General features: G+C 42.3%; 1 protein-coding gene across 4 annotated transcripts in view; it reads right to left on the bottom strand.

Moving 5' to 3' along the window:
* Efcab2 (EF-hand calcium binding domain 2) overlaps positions 1-27,435 on the bottom strand; it is a 101,549-nt gene that overhangs the window by 31,162 nt on the left and 42,952 nt on the right. For 3 of the 4 annotated variants that reach the window (XM_059280272.1, XM_059280270.1, XM_059280271.1), the window contains exon 3: positions 5,501-5,573. The exons of the other annotated variant lie outside the window; for it this stretch is intronic. In XM_059280272.1, the coding sequence (XP_059136255.1) occupies positions 5,501-5,573 (73 nt within the window). The remainder of the gene's footprint in view (positions 1-5,500; positions 5,574-27,435) is intronic. 4 annotated transcript variants of the gene reach the window in all.

Raw genomic sequence — 27,435 nt, forward strand, 5'->3', positions numbered from 1 at the left:
AGGATTCTGGCACATACTGAAGACCAGCTGAGACATCCAGACTCATGGCCTGACAACTATTGGATTCTTGACCTTCCATTCATAGGCAGACGTGGTTGGATTAGCTAGACCTGTCAGTCATTCTAATAAATCCCCTTTCTATACACAGAGAGAGGGATTCATTCTACAAATTCTGTTACTCTAGAGACCCTGGCTAGTACACACGGAGATCCCAAGATATGTTCTCGGGAGCACAGTACATTAATAGCAAACAAAGGAGTCCACAGGGACACCGCTTACCATCCACAGCAGGCAAGTGTGCGGGAGCAGGGGGCTGAAATGTCCCCCAATAAAAAGGCACAATCCTAGCTTAGTTCTGAAACCTAAATCAAACCCTATCAACATGGGTCTTTTTCTTTTTTTATTTTTTGAAACATCTTTTAGCTTTCCTGTGTAATATAATTCTCTTTAATTCTAAGAATGTTTAAATTTCAAAGGACATAGACCTTTAAATAGTCTTTCTCTCCTCCCAGCTCCCACGCACTGAAGCTCCTAGATAGCTCTGACTTAGTGTCAAAGGCAGGGCTGCTGGGTAACCTGCGTGCAGGAAGATTTGCACTAGCCTTTCCTTCTCACAGCTGCTGGCTTTCATAACACCCTGTACAGACAGGATCACTCGGAGCAAGGTGCTACTTTTAGAATATTAAACAGATGAATCAATGTTGAGGAATTTAAAAACTGATCTATTTCAAGAGATTTCTGATCTTCAGGAAGCAAAGAGCTGAGAATTTAAAGTTCTGTTAGAGCTGTCTCTGTCCTAAAATTCAAGCACATGATAGCTAGAGAATTCAATTTCCAGATAAAAGTTTCCCAATTTTTACAGAATAATTGTGTGTGTGTGTGTGTGTGTGTGTGTGTGTGTGTGTGTGCATACAGTGTGTGTGTGGGGGGGGGGGATATGTAGAGGTCAGAGAACAGCTGTGGGAGTCAGTTTGCATCTTCCATCATGTGGGTTCCAGGAAGGAAACTGAGACCGTCAAGCACAGCAGTAAGGTCCCTTACCTGCTCAGCCATCTGCCAGGCCAGAAGGATTTTAAAGCACACATACATATAAATACATTTCAATTGTTTGCTCTCGGAAGTTATTATAAAACATTTAACAATATGATATTTACCCTTAGGCACTAACTGTTGTGGATTTTCAATGTCTTAAATGTATTTGATAAGTATAAATATGTGTGTTTTCTTCTCATTTATCTGATAAAATTCAAGAAGGGTAGTCAAAGCTGTTGTAACTCTATTGCTAGAACTTAGCTGGAATAAATTGTGTTAGCACACCAATAAACTTTTACAGAACTTATATAGGTTGGTGACCCAACTGAACCATAACTATTATATTTATTTTTTTTTCAATAATATTTACAATGGTTGTGGTCTGATTGAGGTCACTGGGCATGTGGTGCATGTCTCTAATGCCAGCCAGCACTAAGGAGACAGAGGCAAACTGATTTCTGTGAGTTCAGGCCATCCAGGGCTACACAGTGAAACTGTTTCCAAAAAAGAAGGAAAGCAAGCGAGCAGCTACAGATAATATATAAATAAGTGGGGTTTTGTGGTGTTTGGATGATCCAGGCAGGGTTTTTTCAGATTCCTAATATATATTAAAACACATACAAACCATTTTCCTTCCTGATCTTCAGTTCTTAATCCTGTTCTGCTTACTGAACACACACTGATTCTCTTTTGTTTTGGTTTTGTTTTTCTAGAGACAGGGTTTCTGTGTAGCCCTGGCTGTCCTGGAACTCACTCTGTAGACCAGGCTGGCCTCAAACTCAGAGATCTGTCTGCCTCTGTCTCCAAGTGCAGGTATTAAAGGCATGTGCTACACATGCCTGATTCTTATTTCACCACAAACTCATTTCCCAATCCCTACCTTCCCCACAGTGCCTCTTTGCCTCTCCCTGCACCAGTTCCGGCTTTGTGAATAAACGTTTTGAAGCAGACATCAAGAACATCTTTGGGGGAGGAGGGAGTGTGTGGGTGGGGACCAGCTCCCACATTTATTTGAGGAGTGAGGGATAAGAGATTTAGTTAGAAATGTAGAGGGGAGAGAAATAGATAGAAACACAGGATAGCCTTGGTGGGCCTGGATCCTTATCCACTGCCCAGAACTTTATTCAAAAGGGCTTTTTATAACAACGCCAAGAGGAGGGGCAAAAGACCTCCCCCTTGCTAGATACAGCCAAGTGTAGGACCTTCCAAACACCTGGTACCCAGGCCTATGGCCCAATCATCCTCTTATGCAGTCCTGCTGGGTAAAGCCACTAGGTAACTTAGGTGGGCTCTAACAGATGGGTTCACGGGAAAAACAAGCCCTTTTCCTAATTTTCATTCAAAATAACTTTTGAGATTCCAAAGCAGAAAAACAATGTATTCTTACAACTTAGAATAGTTTACTAAACATTTCAAAATAGCAATGAAAAAATGATGCTGCTGCTATGGTTTGTGTCTGAATATCCCTATGGACTCATGTTTTCAACACGTGTTCCCTAACTGGTGCCATACTGGGGAGCCCTGGAACCTTTAGAGAATGAAGTCTAGTAGCAGCAGGTAGCTGGAGTGGGCCTTTGAAGGTTACAGGCACCCCTGCTTCCAACTTCCCTGGTACACCATGAACTGAGAGGCTCCACCATGCCTTCCCAGCCACGATGGACTGAAGCCCTATAAAACACTGGTTCTCAACCTGTGGGTCATGACCCTTTGGGCAAACCTCTATCTCCATAAATATTTACATTGTGATTCATAACAGTAGCAAAATTAGTTATGAAGTAGCAATGAAAATATTTTTATGGTTGGGGGTCACCACACCATGAGGAACAAACTGTATTGAAGGGTCACAGCATTAGGAAGGCTGAGAACCACTGCTCTAAACCCATTCCCCCAAACAAGTCTTCGCTCCCTCAAGTTGTCTTTGTCGGGTATTGTGATCACAGCAATGTGAAAACAACCAAGAGCTGCCAAGGTGCTGATACTGCAGCAACAGTTATCCATCTGACTTGAAACTGCTTGACTTTCACAGCGTTTTTCCGTTGAAAACTGGCTTGTAATATATTACTGAATGTATCTTGGAGGAAAACTCTGACATAGCCATTATTATGGAGAAATTGATACTCAACAGAAATTAACGAGCTTGCCCTGTCCTCGAATTGCTATGCCTTCCTAGTGAGAAATCACTTCACACACTTAGAGACTGATAAAGGAAAAGCTCTTTAATGTAGCTAATTAGCTCTAGCTAATGCTCAAAGAGGAGCTGGCCTTGAATACAAGATTTGGGAACTTACACACACCACAGGCTTATGCATCTCACTGGTGCTGTCACCCTCAAACCTCTTCAGGTCCCAGCCCCAGGTTCCACTTTGAACAATTTAAACAGACTGCAAGTCTGGCCACTTGGACAGATGGGGATTTACACAGCAAAGATACTGCCAGAATTTTTTCTTAGTATTCCCTAAGTACACCAGTGTTGTTCTTTACAAAGTTGCTACCCAGGTCCATTTAGTCCACCCAGCAGAACTGTGCTTTTCCTGATGAGAGCATAGAGACTTAATGGCAGGGTGGTTATAATCCTGCTCTACCTCCTTGAACTGCCCTTTAGAGGCATGTTCTTTGATATGGGACAAGCCTAATGGCTGGTTGTAAGTTTCCTAATTGGAGGTCAATCTTAGTAAATAACATTGGCAGAAACTTTCTTAGCATCCCTAAATTTCAACTGTGGTACCAATTTTTCCTTCCTAAAGTTTCTGACAAGTCTGGTGAGCGCATTCCTTATCTCCCAGTCATAAGGGAAGCAGCACTCTTTTGGCTAAATTCCACTTGGTGTGACTTACTATTCCCTAATCTTGGTTACTAGTAAATCCTCTGTAGCATCAGTTTTACTACTTCAAGTTTCTCCTGCATCAGCCTGAAATCCCAAATTCCTTCTTTTTAACATATCGTAGAATATTGTGGAATAATCCTTTTGTACACTGTGAAGATGTGTCTTTGTCAAGGTGCCTTCTGATTGGCTTAATAAAGACCTGAATGGCCAATAGCTAGGCAGGAAGAAGGCAGGCAGAACTTCCTGGCAGAGAGAAAGAAGAGGAGATGAATCTAGGCATGGTAGAGACACCAGAGGACACAGAGAGGAAATAGAAGGTACAAGATGGAAGAGAGGTAAAAAGCCACGAGGCAAAACAGATTAAAATAAATGGACTAACTTCAGTGATAAGAGCTGGTGGAACAAGCCTAAGCTATAGGCCAACCTTTCTTAATTACTAACAGTCCATGTCATTTTTTTGTGAGCTGGCAGCCCAAAGAAAACTCTGTCTACAGTAGAATAAACAAGGACTCCACTAGTACAAGGAGTAAGGAGATGGGTCAAATGCTCCTCTGCTTTTCTCTCATCCCTTGTTAACCCTCTAACCAAACCCCCAAGGCAAAGAAGAGCAACTCTGTGGCCCAGCCCAGGCAGCTTCTTCCCTTTAAAGTCTCTCTTTGTTAAACTAAAACCTTCACTTAACCTTCAATCAGAGATCTTTCTGGAAAGCAAAATGGAGTATGAGGCTCCCTGGGCATGGGCTGCTTTCTCTCAGCCTCAGTTTACACTGCAAACAGTGATTACAAGTGACTTTTGTTTTGGATTCAGCTCCTACACTAGGTCCCAAAGAATAGATTTTAAACCAAAATGGAGTTGCCCAGGATAAAGCCAAACACTGCCAAACAGAATTCCCCAGGAAAGCCAGTTTCAATGGCCATGATAATAAAGTCCTTCTGTTTTACTCTTGGGGGGGGGGGGGGGGGAAGGTTGCCTGGAGTAATTTGATGTTAACTTGTGAATGATTCTCCCATTGTTCTGTCTCCCTGCCTTATAAGGAAAGTAGCTCCAAAACAGCCAATCAGATCTTTGTCCCTTGTTCCCTAGGGGGTGAGGAAAGCAGGAACACCAGTCTCCTCTGGTCAGCAATATTTACTCATTTCAAGGAATCTATTACCACAGAAGAAAGCCAATCAAGGTCTTTTAACTAATAATGGTTAACTTTTTGTTATTATTATGAATAGTAATTTTTAGAATTCTAGACTGGTTAATGTTCTCTATTTTAGTCTATTTATTACTGTATGTGTTCTGAAACTTAGTTTTATTTCCTTAAATAAATAAAATTGCAGTCTCTCTGCATTCCCTGTAAACCAACATTATTATTAAGTATATCTGCTATTGGTCTCTCTCCATGTGGGCAGACTTCCTTGTCTTCACTGGCCTATCTTCAACTAATTTAAAAACTATATATCAACAGTTGTCATTTCTTCAAGACTCAATCAAAATGCTTTCAAGTCCCACTGGCTGACTTACATGCACGGCTGTCCTAACACTCTCAAGGAGCACCCTCAGTAGTTTAGGGAATTTTGAGTTTTGTGGAAGATTTTTTTTTTAATTACAAAGAATTCTAGACTCAGCTGAGTGACACTTCCTCAGCCACTTGCTTACCTCTGCAATGAAATCATGTAGCTCTCCTTCAGTAGGACAGCATCCCAGTGACCTGATAATTGTCCCAATCTCTCTAGAGTAAAAAAAAAAAAAAAATTGTGAACAGTTTTAGAATATAAGTTCTGGAAAAGGAAGTGTAGTATAAATTATCAAATAATTACCTAAATTATTTCGGATCACAAGTAATATAGCATGTCACCTTGCTCAAGTATTGGCTCACAATTGTATGAGAAACTTTCTGGGAAAAGTAAAAGGCACACAAGTGAACCAGGACAGACCAACGTTTTCACTGACTAGCAAATGCAAGCCCTGACTAGTTCAAAATCTCAAAGCTCCAGAGAAGGGGTCAGGATGAGATGGCAGGAGGAAGAAGGGATGTCAGTCACCTTAACTAGTGGAGAAGGAAAGAAAATATCTGTTAAACCTTCAGTATGTGAATATGCGCCTAACACAATCTAACTCTAGCCTCAGAAGTTCTGCCTGGGGGCTAGTTACAGGACTAAGTAGAGACAGGCTGGGTTGAATTTGACTCCACTCTGCTTGCTGTACTCCTGCCTGTTTCAGTTGAATCCCATCCTCTTATCTTGAAAAAGCAAATGCTTGCAAAGCTATCTGTAGAAATAGTTGGCCATATTTGCTAAAGTAAGAATGTCCCAATGGCCACCCGCAACATCTGCTTCTCTAAACACACTTAAACTGCAACAGAAACATTCCTTCGGTGGTCATGAGCCCCAGAGACCACCCTCATATGGTCAATGCAGATAGGAATCCTCACACTGTTGCTCAAACTACATAAGTTGTAAGAAACTGCAGGACGGAACCAGACTTTGCAAAACACTAGCCTTGGTCCATGCCTACTGGACTTGAATAAAGCTTTGTTCTCCAACTCTCTGAATGCTGCTTGGTTTGAGAGCTGGATTTCCATAACACTAGAGCCTGGGGCTCCACATCTGTATAATGAGGATGCTGGTATCTACCCCAGAGGTTTGCCATAGAGGCTCCATTACTGGCAAAGAATTTAAAAGCATGGTCTTCAGCACCAAACTACACAGGGTCAAATCACAACTCCATAACTGGCTGGACTGGACAAGTTCCCTCCCTAAATACAAACAGCCAGTACCTTCCTCCAAACACATAAACGGATCTGGGGACACGGGAGAGTCAAATACTAATGTAATCTAAAACTCAGCTGAGGACAATATAGCCACTCAGTATTAGTTACTCTCTCCCTCCTTCCCCATAACAATGAAATTCAATCCAACAAATAATCTAAGAAAAGAATACATCCAACTCAACATTTTCTGCAAATAATGATGGGATTTTAGTAGATTATTATACATTTCCATTAAAATTTAAGCCACATTTGAATGTTAATTAAATTTCACATACATTCACTCAACACTTTAACTCCTTACCATTCTGGATAATTTTAGAAGAATTTTATTTGCTGTGAATTTTACTAGGAAAACCACTATCACTTTAAGTAAGAATGATTCAATTCTTTGCTTAGAGGCTGCGGTGAGTGCTGACCAGCAGCAGGGAGACAGGGAGACAGGGAGAGTGTGTTGCTCACACTTCCTCATGACAAGTGATCGCCACCACACCACACAAGATGTGCTGCTTGGTTCTTGTCAACTTGACCCAAACTGGAGTTATCCAGAGAGAGGGAGCCTCAACTGAGGAGCTGCCTCCTTCAGAGTCTGGGTGTTGTGTGGTATTGGTAATGGTCAGGAAAAAAGCTCAACAAAGGAGATTAGATTAGGGATCTCGTTCTAAAAAGAAAAACGGGGGTTATAGAAATGATAGGATAAAGGGTAGATTATTTAATCTACTTTTAAACTAAAAAAAGCAACTATGAGTCTTAAATATTTTACATTGGTATGAATTTTTGTATATTGATACAAATCTAAAGTTAATTTTCTTTTTTTTTTAAAGATTTATTTATTTATTATATATACAGCGTATGTGACTGCTGGCCAGAAGAGGGCACCAGATCTCATTACAGGTGGTTGTGAGCCACCATGTGGTTGCTGGGAATTGAACTCAGGACCTCTGGAAGAGTAGTCAGTGCTCTTAACCTCTGAGCCATCTCTCCAGCCCCAACAAATCTAAAGTTAATTTTCTTATACTGTATGTATGTTTCTAATCTTGTTTGGGGTATCATGTTTATGCAGCTCATTTAAAAATGTATAATTAAGAAATACAGATTAATAGTCATCTATAATAGTCAAACTTATAGTCAGGTATGTTTTCAAGGTCATACACAGATATATTTAGATAGATAGATAGATAGATAGATAGATAGATGGTCTTCAAACACTTCAAAGACCTACAGAATATGGCATGTTTAATAACCTAAGGCTTTTCATGACAGTGAGACACACCTGTTCCTGACAGCACCAATTTACTTCAAAAGAAGAAAATGGGCATCGAAGAACCTCCGTATGGAGTTTGCTTTCTTTATGGCAAAAGCTAGCCATTTGAGCAAAGAAACCATCCTCTGACTCAAAGCAAACTTTATTTTCAGAATGCAATCAAAATATCACACACCATCTGTGGGCATGTCTATGGGTCATTTTCTTGACTAACAACTGGTGTGGGAGAGCCCAGGCCACTGTGACTGGTGCCAACCCTGGACAGGTGGTCCTGGGTCATACAAGCAAACAAGCAGAGTAGACTTTGGAGAGCAAGCCAGTAAGCACTGTTCCTCCACAGTTCTGCTTCAGTTCCTACCTCCAGATTCTGACCTGAGTTCGAGCCCTGGCTTCCCTCCATGATGGACTTGACACCCAAGTACAAACCAAATAACCCTCCCTCCCCACACTGGTTTTAGTCATGGTTTCTACTACATCAACTGAAATCAAACTAATACAGATTCTTCCTGTGAGTACATTTACCCTTCCTTTGTTCTCTCTCATTTCAACCCTCTGTACTGTGGTGGTTTTATGTTTTGTTTTGTTTTGTTTTTTTTTTGGTTTTGTTTTTGTTTTTGTTTTTTGCCATGAGGTTATCTAGGCAAATCTGAACATGATGGCCACTAGAAATACTTTATAAGATTATACTTTCTCTTATGAAGCCTCCAGCAGTATCTCACAAAATCAGGTAACATCAATATAATAAACATGCCACTGAAACTACAGATTAGCTACTAACTGAGTACACGAGAACAAATATTTCATAAGGCAAGGATAACACTTAAGTCTTGATGAGTGTTCAGACTGTCCCCTCCACAACCCTACTGGGGTTTCCGGTTACAATGAGAACTGCTTAAACTCCAGCACGGAGGACGAACAGTTAGAGCCATGCTAACTCACACGACAAAAGGACAGCAGGAAGTAAGGAGACAAAAGCCTGATGGCTCTCCATAGGCAATGTGAAGAAATGTGAGGCTCCTATTGTCCAGTACCACAGTCACTGTATCTGGCTCTTAAATATTTGAAATGTAGCAGAGAATAAATACACACAGATTTCAAAATCAGTGTAAAGAGAATATAAAATATCTCACTTGTATTTAATATTAACCATAAGTTTAAGATATGTTAAATATTGAAACAGTTTAGACATATATGTGTAGTATATTACTGAAATTAACTTTAGGGGGCTGGAGACATGGCTCAGTGGTTAAGGACTCACACTGCTCTTACAGAGGACCTGAGCTCAGTTCCCAGCAGACCCACTTTGTGGATCACAAATGATGAGACCTCCGACTCCAGGGATCTAACACAGGGCCCTTACACTTACATGTATACAACTCCCTACACACAAAGACATGCGAATAACACATATTATATACAGCAAATCTTTAAAACTGGTTTTACTTACTTCAATGCGGCCAGTTACACACCGTATTTATGTATTAAAATACCACACTGGGTCCCGTAAATGAGTACATCTGTGCATTTTTAAAACTGCTTTTGTTTTTATTTTTGAGACAAGTCTCATGACAGCATTGCTCAGGCTGGTCCCAGATTCCTAAGACTCTGTCTGTCACGAAGAAGAAGAAGAAGAGGAAGAAGAAGAGGAGGAGGAGGAGGAGGGGAGGAGGAGGAGGAGAAGAGGAGGAGGAGGAGGAAGAGGAGGAGAAGAAAGAAAGAAAGAAAGAAAGAAAGAAAGAAAGAAAGAAAGAAAGAAAGAAGACAACAATGATGAAGACCACAAGAATGATGAAGATGAAGAAGTAGAAGGAGGAGGAGGAAGGAAGGAAGGCGGGAAAGGAGAGAGGGGAGGGGAGGGAATAACAAAGAAACAAATCTAGGACATAAGGAAACAAAGAGCTCATATTGAGTTTCCAGCATGAATATTCTTGCTGGTTATGTCAGGAATGCAAGATTCTGGCCTTTTCTTAGAGATGCATTTACAGTGGGCAACCTCGGGGGATGAGGTGGTCCTTCCTCCAGGACAAACAGCAGGCTTGTCCACTGCTGGCCATAAGAGCAGAACGCTCCCCAAGGCAATTCTGCTCTTCTGTGATGGCCCTGGCTGCTGTAAGGCAGTCACTAGATTGGGTGCTATAGAACCCAATAGGGTAAGAGTGACTGACACTACAAGTCACTGCTCACGCTGTCTGTGATGTAATGAAGGCCTTTGTCACTGACCAAGGAATCTCATGCCACCATCCATGAAACAAGAACAGGCTAACCTCTAAGCTTACAACTAGGGGAAAGTCAACCAGAGAGATGAAACTTTCCGAGCATTAAGTTACAAGATCTGAGCTGAAGATGGACATCAGGTATGGGAGCCAAAGGGCTCCTCTAAGAAGAGTGCCCCAGGGGCTGAAGAGATGGAGCAGTGGTTAGAGCATCTGCTGTTCTTCCAGAGGACCTAAGTTCAGTTCCCAGAACCCATACCAGGCAGCTCACAACCATCTATAACTGCAGATCCAGGATATATGAGACCCCTGGCCTTCTCAGAGAGCATCTGCACTCATGTGTACACACCCACATGCAGACACAAACATCCACACATTATAGTTAAAAATAACAAAAAATAAATAAATCTTAAAAAAAAACAAAAAGTATACTGGCTAAGTAGAGCACCCAATGAGGGAGAATGCCGAGAAGTTCTCCCCTCAAGAAATGATCTGAGGCACAGAAACCTTTATGGGAAGAGAGAGGACCTGGGGTGAGCAGACATCCAGGGGAGGGTGGTGAGGAGGAGCTAAGGAAAACAAAGGGAAAGTGTGGCCGTCTTTGGTGTCAAGGTGCTAGTGGAAGGAAGAGGTGGAGAGTTCCATAGACAGTCCTCAGAGACTGTGGAACTCTCCCCGGGAGCTGGGAAAGCAGGAGACAAGCAATGACTCTGACAATGGGGGTGTCTGCTGAAAGTAGGGAGAAGTTAGATGGCAAAGGATGGAGGGCAACAGACCTAAGAAGTGAAGAGGAAGAAGCTTCCAAGACTGATGCAGGGAAAGAGGGCTCCGGAGAAGATGCATTGGTAAAGCATAGCGCTTATTTATATTTGAGAGGGAGGGCGCACAGGGAAGCCAGGGCCTTGTGTATGCTAAAGATACCCTACTTCTGATCTCCACCTGACCCTGTCTGTTTAGGTGGGACATACATGCAAATCCCAAGTACTGTTATGTCCCACATTGTCATTACAGGATGATCCCCATATGAATCTGTGTTTATCCCTCCTTAAAAATGCCAGCTTTGGGGTTGGGGATTTAGCTCAGTGGTAGAGTGCTTGCCTAGCAAGCGCAAGGCCCTGGGTTTGGTCCTCAGCTCTAGGGAAAAAAAAAAAAAAAGCCAGCTTTGTGTTATTTAGAAACTTACATACAAGAAACAAAGACCTCTTAATGTGCTCTGATTTTCCTGTTATTTTGAAGAACACTGCAACGATCTATCTGGATAAGAGCCCATCAGCCTTTGGAACTATTGCTCCTCTCTGGATGGTGGGCTGGCATCTCCTCCGCCTCTGTTTGCATGTAATGGCACACAAGTAAAGCCACGGAACATGTGGTGACATATAGATAAATAGAAATGGGCTGAGTTTAGTTATAAGAGCTAGCTAGCAAAAAAATTGAGCCATAGGCCATGGCCATACAGTTCATAGATGGAAAATGTCTCCAAATAATCTTTCAAAGTCATTAAGAGTCCGTAATCAATCTCTCCTAATTTGCACCTTTTGGGGTCTAATTGTTTGTAGACCTATTTTATATCCTAAATAATTAATAGAATCTCCTCTTTGTATCTTTTCAGGAGCAATCTGTAATTCCCAACAAGGCAAAATTTTCTTTACTTCCTCAAACATTCTTTCTAAAGTATCTGCATTTGAATCAGTTAGTGAAATATCATCCATGTAATGATAAATTATAGATTCAGGAAATTGTTTACATATTACTTCCAATGGCTGTCATACAAAATATTGACACAGGGTTGGGCTATTTAACATTCCTTGTGGGAGAACCCTACATTGATGTCTCTTAATCGAATGAGAATTATTATAAGTAGGCACCGTGAAGGCAAATCTTTCTCTGTCTTTTTCTTGTAAGGGTACTGAGAAGAAACAGTCTTTAAATTGATAACTATAATAGGCCATCCTTTAGGTAACAGGATAGGCAATGGAATTCCAGACTGTAGAGACTCCATTGGCTAAATTACTTTGTTAATTGCTCTAAGGTCTGTTACCATTCTCCATTTACCAGATTTCTTTTTAATAACAAATACAGGAGAATTCCAAGGGCTGGTTGATTCTTCAATATGCTGAGCATTTAACTGCTCTTGTACCAACTCTTCTAAAGCTTGCAGTTTCTCTGTTGTTAAATGCCATTGCTGAACCCATACAGGTTTGTCTGTTAACCATTTTTTAAAGGTAGAGCTGTTGGTGTCTTTGAAAGATCAGCAGGTGTTGTGCCCTGTTCTTGTACAATCTGGATGGTTGGTGACTGTTCTTTACAATACCTCCTAATATTTCGCTCAGAAACATATTAGTTTATGGTTTGTTTCTGAGGCCTGGTTAGCTCAGCCTGTAGAGCATGGGACTCTTAATCCAAGGTTCATGGGTTCGAGCCCTACATTGGGTACCAAATGTAGTTGGAAGCTTTCCTGTATCCCACCTGGTCCTGCAGCCACTTAGACCCAAATAAACACACAGAGGCTTATATTAATTACAAACTGTATGGCCATGGCCTATGGCTCAATTTTCTTGCTAGCTAGCTCTTATAACTAAACTCAGCCCATTTCTATTAATCTATATGTTGCCATGTGTTTTATGGCTTTACCTGTGTGCCATTACACATTATAGATAAAGGGAGGACTCCACAAAGTTGTTCTTTGGGCTGGAGAGATGGCTTAGCAGTTAAGAGCACTGCCTGCTCTTCCAGAGGACCCAGGTTCAATTCCCTGCACCTACATGGCAGCTTACAACTGTCTGTAACTCCAGTTTCAGGGGACCTAACACCATGGCAAAACACCAATGCACATAAAATAAAAATAAATAAAAATTTTTAAAAAGTTGTCCTTTGGCCCCACACATGTATCATGGCTTACATAAACACAAGTCACTGGAGGTGTGCCTTTGAAGAGACTGTTGAGACCTTTGCCCCTCCTGTCACTCCTGTCTCTATGACATGAACAGACCGTCTTCATCTCCCCTTCCTGCCAAGATGCTCTGCCTGGCACTGCCTTGCCACAGGTGAAGAGCAATGGGACAAGTATGGGCTAAAACTCAGAAACCATGACACAAAAGACACCCTTCAGGCCAATGAAGGGCACACTCAGTGGGTAAAAGTGCTTGCCGAACAAGCTGACAGACTGAGCTCATTCCCCCAAACCCACATTGGAAGAAAGAAAAGCAACTCCCAAAGTGTGACCTCTCACCTCCATGTACATGTAAACACAGACTAATAATCAATATTTTTTAAAAAATTTAAATAATCATTCCCTCTTTTTAATTTGGTTAACTCACATGTCTTGTTATAGTGATAAAAAATAGACTAAAAAAAAAACACATACATGTACATAAAGCCAAGCATGGTGGCAGAAGCAGGAGGATCTCTTTGAGTTTGAGACCAGCCTGGTCTACATCATGAGTTCCAGGACAGCCAGGGACTATGCAGAAAGATTTTGTGTCAAAAACAACAACAACAACAACAAAATAAATAAATAAAATAAAATAAACATTATCTAAGACAATACTATGACAATCTGTACTTTCAGGCAAAAATTACAACATCTACAACCAGTTCTCCAACAATCAGCAAAAGGATGAGCATAATGAAATAGGTAAATGGCATATCCAAATGAAAGCACACAGTTCAACATACCTGCGTAGTTTTTTTCTTTTTCTTTCCTTTTTTTTTTTTTTTTTTTTTTTTTTTTTGGTTTTTCAAGACAGAGTTTCTCTGTGTAGCTTTGGAGCCTGTACTCACTCTGTAGACCAGACTGGCCTCAAAATCACAGAGATCCGCCTGCCTCTGCCTCCCAAGTGCTGGGATTAAAGGCGTGTGCCACTACCACCTGGCACCTGCGTAATTTATGTTTGACCTTTTTTAATTAAAAGACTTTAATTTAAAAAAAGCACACTTGATTCTTAGAAATCAAAACCAAATTAACAACAAATGAAAGCAGAACTCTTACCTCACACATAAAACAGTTTTCTCTTTTGTGTTATATAAACTGTATTACTTTGGCTTGAAAATCTGATTGTTTCAATTCATTCAATTATTCACTCAATTATCTATTTAATATATAATGAATATGTTAATTAAAACATTCCTACATTGTACCTCAGATGTGAAAACTTGGAAGCGCTGGATGGATCTACAATAGTGTTTCATCAAGTGAAAGTGGACATGAGGCTGGACACGAGGCTGTTTGTTACTCCCTGAAGAGAGGAGGAAAGTATATGGGAAGGATGGAGTCATTTGTTTTTCTTCCTCTAGACACACCAATGAAGGCAACAATGTGAACTCCTGCCTCTACTATGGTGAGAGCTGGGTGGAGCACTGGGCTTGTATCATGAGAAGCAGGAGGGTCTGGCTCTCTGAAGATGAGTAGCACTTCCCTGCTACATGGCAGTTGGACATATGGCCTGAGAAAGCAGCTCATGAGGAGCTGTGGCAATCCAGGGAAGACAATGCTGAGGAGACGAGAGAAGGGAAAATGAGGAAGGGACAGGAAGGTGGCATTTAAATGCCAGTATTTCTAAATATTTCTTTAGATGGTAATGAAGTGAGATGAAGCGATTCCAACAGGTCTCCATGTGTGAGGCCCTGGGTTCAATCCTGAACAGCAGCAGGGATGGAAAGTCCCCCAGGTCTGTGAGGTGGGAGGAAAGGCCAATCACAGCAGACGCCTGGATGACTCAGAGCTTCCCTGGTTTTCCGTGGCCTGAATAAAACCCAAGGCTGGAGACACAGAAGACTAAACAATCCTCTAAGCCCTGCTCACGAAGCACTGGTGCCAACAACACGGGAACACAGCAGAAGGGGCCAGGTGGGCACTGCAGAGCTCCAGATGGCTTCTAGATGAGCTGGGACGCTGGCCGCTGTGAGGGAATCAGGCTGCTGATGCTGCAGCCTTAGGAGCAGTGATGCTCCCGGGGGCGGGAGACAGAGAAAAGAGAACACAGGCAAGAAAAAGGCTAGGCCTTTGTGCTGTAAGAGAGGGAGCCTTAGCAAGGGAGAAAAAGGAAACAGAAACGTAGGAAAACACCAAAAGAGATGAAAAATGTCAGACATGGCGGTACACATTTGTAATCCCAGCATTTGGGAAATGAAGGCAAGAGAATCAGGAGCTCAGACCCTCTCCTACATAGCAAGTTCAAAGCCAGCCTCGGCTACATGAGACCCTATCTCAAAAACAGAACAACAAAAAAAAAATATGAAAATATAATTTCAGGATATACAAAACAGAAATGCCAACAACAAAGGAAAAAATTCAGAGGTGATAAAAAATGTATGAGTCAGGAACTAAAAATGAAACAAAAATATGAAATAAGCAAGCCATAGTGCCATAGTGCGAGTGTGTTCCCAGGAAGGAGAAATGGAATATAGTGCTATAAAGAGATAAAGAGGAAATTACAAGGATTACATGGGGTTGTGGAGGGGAGGGCAGAGTAGAGGAGGGAATAGGAAGTGGACAACTAACACTAAATGCCTTCTGAAAAGCCATAGGAAAATCTACTACTGCAGAGCATTCCTAAAATATGTACATGTATAAAGGAATTTAAATGAGTCACTACACAATGAGGGAGACAATACTCCAAGTAGACATTATATGTTGTCAAATAAACCCCCAGTAACATCTTTTGAGTCATTGGCCAAAGGGGACCCCATAAGCTCCCCCAAACACTTCAAGCTATTGCCAACTTGATGTAAGACCCTACTGCTGAAGATACCACATACTTGGGGCACAGAACATGGAGAAATCTAAGTGGTACTCAGGTTCACCCTACTAGCTAGTGTTCATCCTGTGATTCTATACACACTATCTGAAGAGAAAAATAATCAAGTCTTACCCAGTTACAAACCCTGTGAGTGTTAGTAATGATCTACCTGAAAGATATGCTCACCCATGTAATAGTGGCATGAATGTTAGGAAAGTAACCAATCAGTTTTTTCAATTAGGTGTAAGGCCCACTACATGAGATGGAACCCACATCTAAGACTAAATAAGTCATGGACCCTGGGGAAAACCTACTACCATTATTTTGCTAAATGATCATAGAACTAAAATTATTCCTAATGACATATTGCTATACCCATATATCTTAGTTAGGGTTTTATTGCTGTGAGGAGACATCATAACCATGGCAACTCTTATAAAGGAAAACACTTAATTGGGGCTGGCTACAGTTCAGGGGTTTAGTCCATTATCAGCATGGCAGCATGCAGTAGATATGGTGCTGGACAGGTAGCCGAGAGTTCTACATCCAGATCAGCAGGCAGCTGGAAACCCCCAAAGCCCACCTCCAGTGACAGGCTTCCTCTAACTAGGCCACACCTACTCCAATAAGGCCACACCTACTCCAATAAGGCCACACCTCCTAATAGTGCCACTCCCTATGAGCCTGAGGGAGGCATTTTCATTTAAACCACCACCCCACACGACAGTCACTGGTCAACCTGCAGCAGAGAAGCCCCTTGCAGCAGATGTTAACTAGCAGAGACACAGCTGGACAACATGCAGAGAGAGAGAGACTCTGAAATGCTCAGCCCTAAATGGGGTGTCTTTGTCACACCCCTCTGAGAAGGTTCAGGAATCTATGTGAAAAAGGCAGAAGAAAAATTCAGAGAGCCAGAGGTAGTGGACAATTTTAAGGAACGAGCATTTTCCAGACAACAGGGAAAGGGCACATATAAACTCACAGAGACTGTGACAGCATGTCCAAGCCTTGCAGAAGCTCAAGCCGACAAAATCCCATACAAAAGAGGGGAAGTGGGCGCAAGGTCCTGCTTCTAGCAAAGAAGCTTTTCAAAATTGATAGCTTCTGGGCGAAGGAAAATCAGTTTTCTTCAATGGAGTGCTACTGGGTATATCAGCCACACTGCAGGGCAGGCCCCATGCTCAGGAGCAGATAGATGGCTAGTACAATGAGACTCTGTGGTTTTTATTACTTTTTTCTCTTTCTTTTAAGAGAGAGAATACAAAGATGGGTGGGTAGGGAGCAGAGAAGAATCTGGGAGGAGTTGGGGAGTGGGAAATAATATGATAAAAATATACTGTAAAGGATAAATAGCAATTACAAGAAGAAAGCAATAGCTAGAATGATATAAAATGTTAAACTTGGTTAACCTATTTCTAGCAAGTGAGATTTTTAGATCAAGTGAACTGACTGAAAATTATTTTGTTTTTTATTTTAATTTTCATCACATTTGTTTGTTTGCTGTTTGTTTGGGGGTGTATCTGTGTATGACTATGTGTCTTTTTATGTGTAGCACACGCATCTGGGTACACAGGAGCCAGAAGAGAGGATCAGATCCCCTAGAGCTGGAGTTCCAGGTGGTTGTGAGCTGTCCAACATGAGAGCTGGAAACCAAATCCAGGTCCTCTGCAAGAGTGCTCTTAACTGCTGAGCCATCTCTACAGCCTGCACCTTAAAAAAAAAGTAACTAAACTGAGTTTAAGTACTTTTTAATATGAACTAGTTTTTAACAATGGTTCCAGAACACTTGAAAATCTAACAGCTCTTCTGAACTGGCTTCTGTACATCAGTCACTGATACTGTGGACCACCGCCATTTCAGACAACTGACACAGGCCTGTCTGTGCACAAGTCCATCTCCTCCATGACGGTAGTGATTAGGACCAACTCACTCAGTAATCTACTATGCATATGAAGCAGAAATCAACACGACTCTTGTTTAATTTTTTTAATTTTCTTTTAAAATATTATTTTATTCTTTATAAATACATTTAATGGGATTTTTTTTTCTCGAGGCAAGGTTTCTCTGTGTAGTTTTGGTGCCTGTCCTGGATCTCACTCTGTAGACCAGGCTGGCCTCGAACTCGCAGAGATCCTCCTGGCTCTGCCTCCCAAGTGCTGGGATTAAAGGTGTGTGCCACCACCACCCAGCTTTTATGGGATTTTTAATAAGCTGACAAAATGAAAATGTATTTTATATAAACATTTTAAAATATAGAAACTTCCGTTTATTTTATCAAAGTACAGAGATTGTCTTATATTGATAAATACAAGTCAGCTCCAAATCCTTCTAAATAGAAGAATTTGTTTCTGCATTTATACCATACAGAGAGCAATATCATTTAGGTAAACAAGTTATAATAAACACCCCAACAGAGGCATCAGATTGGTTCTGGACACGCTAACATTCAACGGGTGTAGTATCATATTGTGGACACAAGGTGGCACCAGTGTCATTGAGCTAGAGTAGGAGTCGTTCATTAAGGGCAGTCAAGGTCAAAAAACACCCCAGTGAAGACAGATTGAGGACATCTGATGCAATTCTAAGGGGCAAAAGGAGGCAAACCCACCTACCCCTCTATAATACAGATGGTATTGCACTAAGGACAAGAAAACCTAACACAATTTGGAAATCTCTAAGAACGTAGCAGAATTTTGGAAAATGGGTTCCATTCATTCCACAAACATTTACTGAAGATGGCTATGCTGGGAACTATTTACAGGAGAGAGGGGAACAAAACAAGGACCCTGCCTTCTTCCCCTAGGAGGGCATTTTTCATAGATCCACGTTATTTTGAAGCTAAACAATAAAATAAAGCTAAAAACAAGGGTAAAATCTCTAGGACTCAGAACTATTCTGTTCTAAAAAGGTGGCCCTCAGGGTCTTTCTTATCACCCAAAGAGCCTTTGGGAGAACAGAACAAAATGTTTCAGGTTCTTAAGTACTGCAGTGTTCTTTCTTCTTAGTCCCTGGGCTAGAGGTCACGGCCCCAAGAGAACGCTAAGCTCTGTGAAAAGCAGACATCACGGAGAAGAATCAGTAACTTCACGGCACAGCTGCTTTTGCTCAGTACTGTGACTACTGTGGGGAATGAGAAAGAGTCCCGGTTCTGGCCTTTGGAGCTTTCGACCAGGAGGGGCAGAGCATCATCATAAATAAGTCGGAGCTAATTTTAGCCCGTGATAAGCGCAGTGAGGAAATCGCACCATCACCGCTGCTTTTGTCCCCGTGTTAGCGTGCTGAAGCTACCACGTGATAAAGTATCACACCATGGGGGGAGCGGTGGGGCGCACCCAGTGTCAAGCAACTTTTCTCACCTCTCTCAAGGGGAGATCTGGGCTGTGGTTTCACTTAAAGCCTCCCTGCTTAACTTGCTGCGTTCTCACAGGGGTATCCTTCTGAACACAGGCTCCCTGGTGTCTGTTCTGGTATTAGCCAGGGGCAGCCACCTGCCTGGCATGCACAAGGTGAAAGAACCAGTGAGCCTGATTAGGCCTCATTTTCAATCCAATCACCTCTTTGAACACCTTGTGCACATAAGCTCATATTTTGAGCTATCAGAGATTACATTTCAAAACACAAGCAGAAACACTTTAAGACAGGTCTATAGGCAATGATTTGTTGTTGTTGGTGGTGGAGGTGGTGGTGGTGGAGGTAGTGGTGGTGGTGGTGGTGGTGGTGATGGTGGAGGTGGTGGTGATGGTGGTGGTGATGGTGGAGGTGGTGGTGGTGGTGGTTGTTAGGATCTCAAAAGTACAGCCAATAAAGCAGTGATAGACAAATTGTGTTATTTCAAGACAACAGAGAAAGTGACAACTATAGAATAGGGGAAATATTTGTAAACTATGTATCTGAAAAAGGATTAATATCTAGAAAAATATGATGAATTTGAACAACTAAAAAGTCTGAATGTTTTTTATTTTATTTATTTATTTATTTATTTATTTATTTACCTATTTTTTATTTTACATGAATTTTCTGCATGTTTACCTGCATGCCAGAAGAGGGCATCAGATCCTACCATAGACGGTTATGAGCCACCATGTGCTTGCTGGGAACTGAACTCAGGACCTCTGGAGAACAGCCAGTGCTCTTAACCTCTGAACCATCTCTCCAGCCTAAGTCTCTGAATTTTTAAAAAAGGCAATGATCTGAAGGAACATTTTTCAAGAGGAGATACACAAATAGTCCACAAACATGAAACTGTGTCTGATGTCACTACCCACCAGGGAACCACAATGAGATGTCATCTCACCCCTCAGGACGGCAATTACCAAAACATGAAAAGTATCAAATGCTGGGGAGGGTGGGGAGACTCTGAAAGACGACTGACGGGCATATAGATTAGTGTGACCATATAGAGAACACTATGAACACTCCTCACAAGACTAAAACTGGAGCTGCACAGCCCAAGAAATCCAATAAGCATGTCAAAGAGACTCCTGCACACTCCTGTTCACTCCAGCATGATACACAAGAGCCAAGCTAGGGAACCAACTGAGGTATGTCAGCAAGCGAATGGATAAAGGACGGACATAGGGACACACACACACACACATACATTTAAAAAAAAAAAGAAATTACATTTATCTTTACAACAAAGTAGATGTAACTGAGGGACATTAAACAAAACAAACCAGGCAAAGACATCGAATAAGGAGCTGAGAAGAGTAACTGCTGTAGGAGGGGAGGGGGAGGAGGCAATGTCAGGAGACCTGGAAATCTTACATACAGAGGACAGGAGGAGGGAGTTCTGAGCCTACAGCACAGAACAGAGACTCCAGCTTACGAGACCTCCACAGACTGTACGAAGATCTAGAGGAAAGGAACTGTAAAAACTCAAAGATAAGATAAATGTGTAAGATGGAAATGTTAATTACCCAAGTTGCTCAATACACAGTGTGTACATGTTTACAGTCATATATCATGTGTGCCCCATGAATACACAAATTATCACGTGTCAATTAAAAGAAAAAAACATTTCAAACCATGAACTTTGGGGACAGCAATGACCTGTTTCTCACAGCCTGCTGCCACTGCACTACTGGCTGCCATCCTCCTGCCTGGGCCACTACACCAAACTAAAATCCCATTGTGTCACTCCCCGCTTACTTAACACCCTCCACGCTGGGGTCGCTCCCTTTCACTACCAAAATGTTCTCCGTGGGCCTATCGACCTTCCCGTTGTACTGCACTCTGAAACACATGCCAACTACTTTCTCCTCCACTCTTCCCCAACATGCTAAGGCCGTCTCCCTTCACAGGACCTCCGTATTTGCTTCCCACTAATTCTTCATATAACGATTGCTAGTCTTTTCTTCCTCCTTTCCCTCCTCTTCCCCCCCCCCCACTTTCTGTGTGAGTGTACACGAGGGGCATGAGGGGCCTGGGGCACAGAAGGTGGTTGTGTCCCCTCCTCTCCAAGGGTCCTCCAGGAGAGCATCCAGGACTCTTAACCACTGAGCCATCTCTCCAGCTCCTGTAGTATCTTTGATATCCAATAAAGCTGCTCCCGCCTCCTTGTTCTTCTTTATTAGTCCCCCCCTTGGCTCTTCTGACTTACTTTTTCATATGTCCTTAAAATTCGCTTGTCAAGTCACAGAAAATGTTCATTTCCATTTGTGTGAATTTATGTCAATTTAGGATGATTTGACACCTTTATTATTTCAATTTTTCTATCCCTCAAACATGGTTTCTTTCCATTTGTTCAATTTTTATATCATGTGGGTTTTCCTGTGGTGTGATTTATATATTTCTTGTTGCATTTTTGTCTATAAACTCTATATTTTTTGCTGCTATTATAAGTGGGTCTTATCTTCCACTGAATCACCTAACTGGGCACTAGTTATAGACTATTAAGGCTCCTGACTTCTATATATTAATCTATTTTGAAATATTTATTTATTTCCCTTTGTGCTGGCTGTGGTGGTGAGTACTGAGGGAAGGTGGGGATCAGAGGACAACTTTCAGGAGGCTGGGCTCTTCTGCCACTCTGTGAGATGCAGGGATTTCTCTCAGGTTGTCAGGGCTGCACACAGAGCCTCTCCCTGCTTAACCATGTTAGCAGCTTTCTGTATATTAAGCTTATTTCTCACTACTTAACTCAATTTTCTTTTTCTTTGCAATTCTCCTAGATTTTCTAGCTATTTGGTCATATATCTGCAAAAGTTTTTCTTTCTCCTATCTTTTCTACCTTCTACCATTTCATGTCTAGTATTCATATCCATGCTAATACTTGCCCAACTGTGTTGGTTCATGCCTCAGATTAACATTAATTTACAATGGCAAATGTAAGTATCCTTATCCTGTTCCTAATTTTGACTGAAATGCCTCGCACACCTCCTCATTAAGTAAGAGCCTCAGTCTGGGGCTCAGGAAGCATTCCCTAATGCCTACTTTATGAAGGCTTTAAAATTATGAGCATGTGCTGAATCCTGTCAAATGCCTCCTAACTACCTACAGGGACGATCCATGGTTTTTCTTCTCAGGTATACTAATACGATGTGCTACACTAATAAATGTCTAATATAGTTAATACTTTTATATTCCTAGAAAAAACAGTCCACATTAATGTGCTACTAGATTTTGTTGCTACTACTCTTGTTTTGTTTTTGTTTTTTAAGACAAGGATTCTCTGGGTAGCCCTGGCTGTCCTGGAACTCATTCCCCAGGCTGGCCTCAAACTCAGAGAACCACCTGCCTCTGCCTCCCCAGTGCTAGGATTAAAGGCCTGCACCACCACCACCCGGCTTTGTTGCTACTATTTCATTTACAGTTTTGATCTTTATTAGGTTTTTGGTGTCTGGATTATATACACTTCAGAAAAATAATTCAGAAGTTTTCCTTCTTGTCCCTTCTCTTTTTTTTTAAAGATTTATTAATTTATTATGCATACAGTATTCTGTCTGCATGTGTCCCTGCAGGCCAGAAGAGGGCACCATATCTCATTACAGATGGTTCTGAGCCACCATGTGGTTGCTGGGAATTGAACTCAGGACCTCTGGAAGAGCAGTCGGTGCTCTTAACCACTGAGCCATCTCTCCAGCCCCTTGTCCCTTCTCTTGAAAGAGATTAAATTCCATAAGGATCACATTTTAAATTTTAATATGCAGCTATCTGGACTAAACTCTTTTAGTGGTGAATCCTTTGAAAACCTGGTGCTAAAGAAAGAAGTGTGTCTAGATTTTCTTTTTTTTTTTTTTTTTTTTTTGGTTTTTCGAGACAGGGTTTCTCTGTGTAACTTTGCGCCTTTCCTGGAACTCGCTTTGTAGACCAGGCTGGCCTCGAACTCACAGAGATCCGCGTGGCTCTGCCTCCCTAGTGCTTAAAGGCATGTGTCACCACCACTGCCGCCCAGCTGTTTCTAGATTTTCTACGGATAAATTTTCTAGGATCTGTCTGGCTTGTTTTTTTCTTCAATTGATTTTCTTAAATATTATTTTATTCTTTTATATGTACATGTCTATGTGAGTGGGTGCCTGATGGTGTTGGACCCCATGGAGCTAGAGTTACAGGTGGTTGTAAGTCACCTGAGGTGGGTGCTGGGAACTGAACTTGGGTCCTCTGCAAGGACAGTACAAGCTCCTAACCACTGAGCCATCTCTCCAGCCTTCTTCAGTTGACACTTTTTTGATATTATAATATAATTACATTATTTCTCCCTTCTGTGGCTCCCAGAACCCTCCCACATGCCCTCTTGTCCTCTTTCAAATTCCTGTTCTCTTTCTCTTTAATTATTCTTACACACACACACACACACACACACACACACACACACACACCTAATATATAAAAATACGACCTGCTCAATCCATATAATGTTGCTGGTATGTATGTTTTCAGGGCTGGGCTCCTCCCTGGAAAAGCCTATTTCTCCCACTCTCAGCAGTCCTTGGCTGTGGCTGTCCAGGCCGAGGCCTCATGAGCATTGCCCTTCCCGTGTTAACATGTCTATTGGTGGTGTCCTGGTTCAGGTCATGTTTAGGCAGCCATGTTGGTGAGACAGCATGGGCGTAGCTCTCTGACATTTCTAGGAGACACAATCTCATGACACACTTGCTGCTCTTCTTACTCTTACACTCCTTCTGTCCCCTTCCACGGTGACCCCTGAGCCTCAGGTGCAGGAGTTGAGTTGTAGCTGGAGCAGTTGGGACCGGGCTCCACCACTCTAGAATTTGGATCAATGGTTTTCTATGATGGTCTCCAAACGAGGAAAGTAAAAAGCTACCGATCATTGCTGCAGGTGGGCAGGGGGCAATACAGAATGGAACAGCAGGGTACAAGTGCTCTCATGTAGGAAATGGGGAAATGAGAGGGCTTTAATTAGGGAGGGAGGGAGAGGATAAACTCAGGAGGGAGGGAGGTAAAGTAACAACAGTAAGACATCAGAAAAAGTTATGAGAAATCATACTATTATCTACCTAAAAGTGCCTACAACACATGTAAGTGAGTTTACAAATATAAATATTTAGCTTAAATGAAATTTTCCCATCTGGTCTGATAATACTCCCCCAAAGAGCCATAGACTATTTAACAAAACCCCCAACACCACACATGAGGGTCCTCCTTTGAGCTGTAGGTCAGGGTGGTCCAAGGACTCCCAAACATTATAGGTTATTGCTATTGCCCCGGGCACCTCCCACCCACTAAGGAACTATCCAATCCAAAGTCACAAAATTTATATCAATGTTTTTTTCTAAGAGTTTTATAACTCTAGGTCTTATATGTGATTTTTTTTCTTTTGAGTTCGTTTTCATACATGGTATGTGGGAGGGATCCAACATCACATCAAGAAATGGATATTTAGTTGTCCTATCTCCACCTTTGCTGGAGATCAAATAAAGAACAGTCTCAGTCAGTGAATGTAGCTCTGAAGTAAACTTTGAAAACAGGAAGTAGGCATCCAGGCTTCTTTTCTTTTCTAAGACTGTTTAGGTTACAGTGGGTCCCTTACAGATAAGCATCAATTTCAGAAACAATTTGTCAGCTAGGGGAAAGGGTGGTAAGGACTGGGGCTGTAACTCAACGGTACAGTGTCTACCTACCACTCACAAGGCCTTCCATCAAACCCTAGTCTATAAAGAGATGCCGGGAGAAGATGGTAGGGAGGGATGGGGAGAGAGACAGAATGCAGGGGAGGGGATGAAGAGGAAAAGAAAGATTTGCTAATAACTCCACCCATCTTGATGTGTGCCTGAAGTGGCACATCACCTTGCCCCACAATCCACTGACAAAGACTCAACTACATGGCCCACTAGCCCACAATGCCACGTCCCCTTCTCTCTCTGCAGGAGTCTGAAAGTTAGAGCGGGGCTACAGCTCAGAAGAAGAGAAGACAGAAGATCAACCACAGTGCCCACTAGTCACCAAGCAACCAGAGAAGGGTCAGTAAGAAACCAGGGAGTTCACCATAGAGTTCCAACTGCTGCTCTAGAGATGCGGTCAGAATTCCCATTAGGATAACTACCTCACTGGGATTTTTGGAAGTCATTATATCACAAAGGCAGCAAGGTCCCTGCCAAATCCAGAGGCCCCTCTTTAAGGGTTTCTTCCTAAACAGATTGCCATGTTTTGTGCTGTTTGATCTGTCTCCCCAGGCACAACTGCTTCAACCAGAGGTGGCTACTTAACCCCAAAGTCACATCTCTCTTACAGCCTTCAGGAGAGGCCTCTGAAGTCTAGCATGAGCAATGCTCCACAAGGGCACCCTCTGCCGAATATTAATAAGTGATCAAAGTAGACCTTCCCTTTTCTTCCCTGGAAGTTCTGAAGCGACACATCCAGAGCGGTACCCTCGGAGGGGAGTAGCAGAGAAGGCCGTGAAGCAATACCCTAAGACGGCAGAAGCCTGAGGGAGGGGACACAGGACCAAGAAGCAGGCAGTAGAGAGCAGTCAGTCACAGGGAAGAACCTGGAAGAGTGGGACAGGAAGGAGCTGTCACCCACATGGTAGCTGAGCAGAGCTGATGTGCGGCTACCACAGTGACCGGAAATAGAGAGAGCCCCTGCAGCTCCTCAAAGGCAACAAACACCAACCCAGGTCCTGGGAAGCTCAAAGGCACCACAGTGGATTTCCCTTTTTTGTGTGGGGTGTGTGTGTGTGTGTGAGAGAGAGACAGACAGACAGACAGACAGACAGACAGACAGACAGACAAAGTGAATGCTACAGTGTAAATAGGCAATTTTGTAAGTAAAATAATTCATAAGATAACTTGGAGGAATACAAGAAATATTTTAAGTATTGATTTCCTTTTATAGCAAAAAGCTAAATGGTACCTTCTACGTTTGAAGTAGATTATTGAAAACACACACTCTCACCCACGCATACACATTCATGTGCCTACAGTCTCCTAAGATCTTTTCTGAACTTAAATGATGTTTTATATGACAAGCGATTGAGACTCCACAATTTCTTCAATGGAAATTAATTTTATTCGTTTGTTAATTCATTGTTTTTGGACAGGGTCTTATGCAGCCAGGCTAGCCTAGAATTTATGAGCTGAGGATGACTTTGAATTCCTGACCCTTCTGCCTTTACCTTTCAAGTGCTATGATCAAAGATATGAGCCACCATGTCATACTCAAGCAAATTGTTTTTATTTTTAAAAAGCATGCAATTATGATCATGTATCTCTAGCCCACTCCTCAGCCTGAGTCCCAGTGACAAACTAAGGTGCAGTTCTATCGAAGTTCACTTTGGGGACAAATGAGGTTACCAGACTTACGTACAGAGCAATGAGAGAGGGATGACAGACAGGCAGGAACATGGGTGACCCTAAAACAGCCACACTGGAAGGTCTACACCCGGCATGATGATGACTCCCACAGGACTCTGTAGACAGAGTCCCCTCCCCTAATACCCAGAGACCCTGAGGTCATGTGCAATTAGGGCAGAACCACATACAACTGGCTGGGAGGGGTCTCATGACCTGCTCCCTCCTTCCACGAAAGAACACCTCTTCTGTGAGAGCTGACGTGGGTCAGCTCTCACACCTGACGTGGGTCAGCCCTCACACCTGACGTGGGTCAGCTCTCACACCTGACGTGGGTCAGCTCTCACACCTGACGTGGGTCAGCCCTCACACCTGACGTGGGTCAGCCCTCACACCTGACGTGGGTCAGCTCTCACACCTGAGAGTGCAGCCAGGCCACTGCCAGGCACTGAAGCACAGGGCCAGGACAGCGGCTGTGGCCACACGGCAGGAGAGAGCAGCCCTTTCTCCCAGGGTGGGAGCCTGGTCTAGCTTAGCTCTCAAATGCCTGAGTATCAGCTCCTCTGAAACTGGTTTAACAAAGTATGTTTAAAATGTTGCAATCTAATACAATCTTATCATTCCTACCAAAATTCACTCCTGGTTTTTTTTTTTTACTAGACAGTAACGGTCTTGTTGTTTAAGTATGGCAGGAATCATTATTTCAACTTAATAGATAAGGAAAACAGATCAATCAAAAAGGTGCAATTCTGAAAATCAATGGCAGAGCCTGAAACTGACTCTACTGACTTTTACCCTATTAAATTAAAAAAGAACAAATTACAAAAAATTAGATTTCTTGGTAAGATTATAGTTTCT

This window comes from Peromyscus eremicus, chromosome 15, assembly GCF_949786415.1.
Source record: "Peromyscus eremicus chromosome 15, PerEre_H2_v1, whole genome shotgun sequence".
In the NCBI taxonomy this organism is placed as follows: domain Eukaryota; kingdom Metazoa; phylum Chordata; class Mammalia; order Rodentia; family Cricetidae; genus Peromyscus; species Peromyscus eremicus.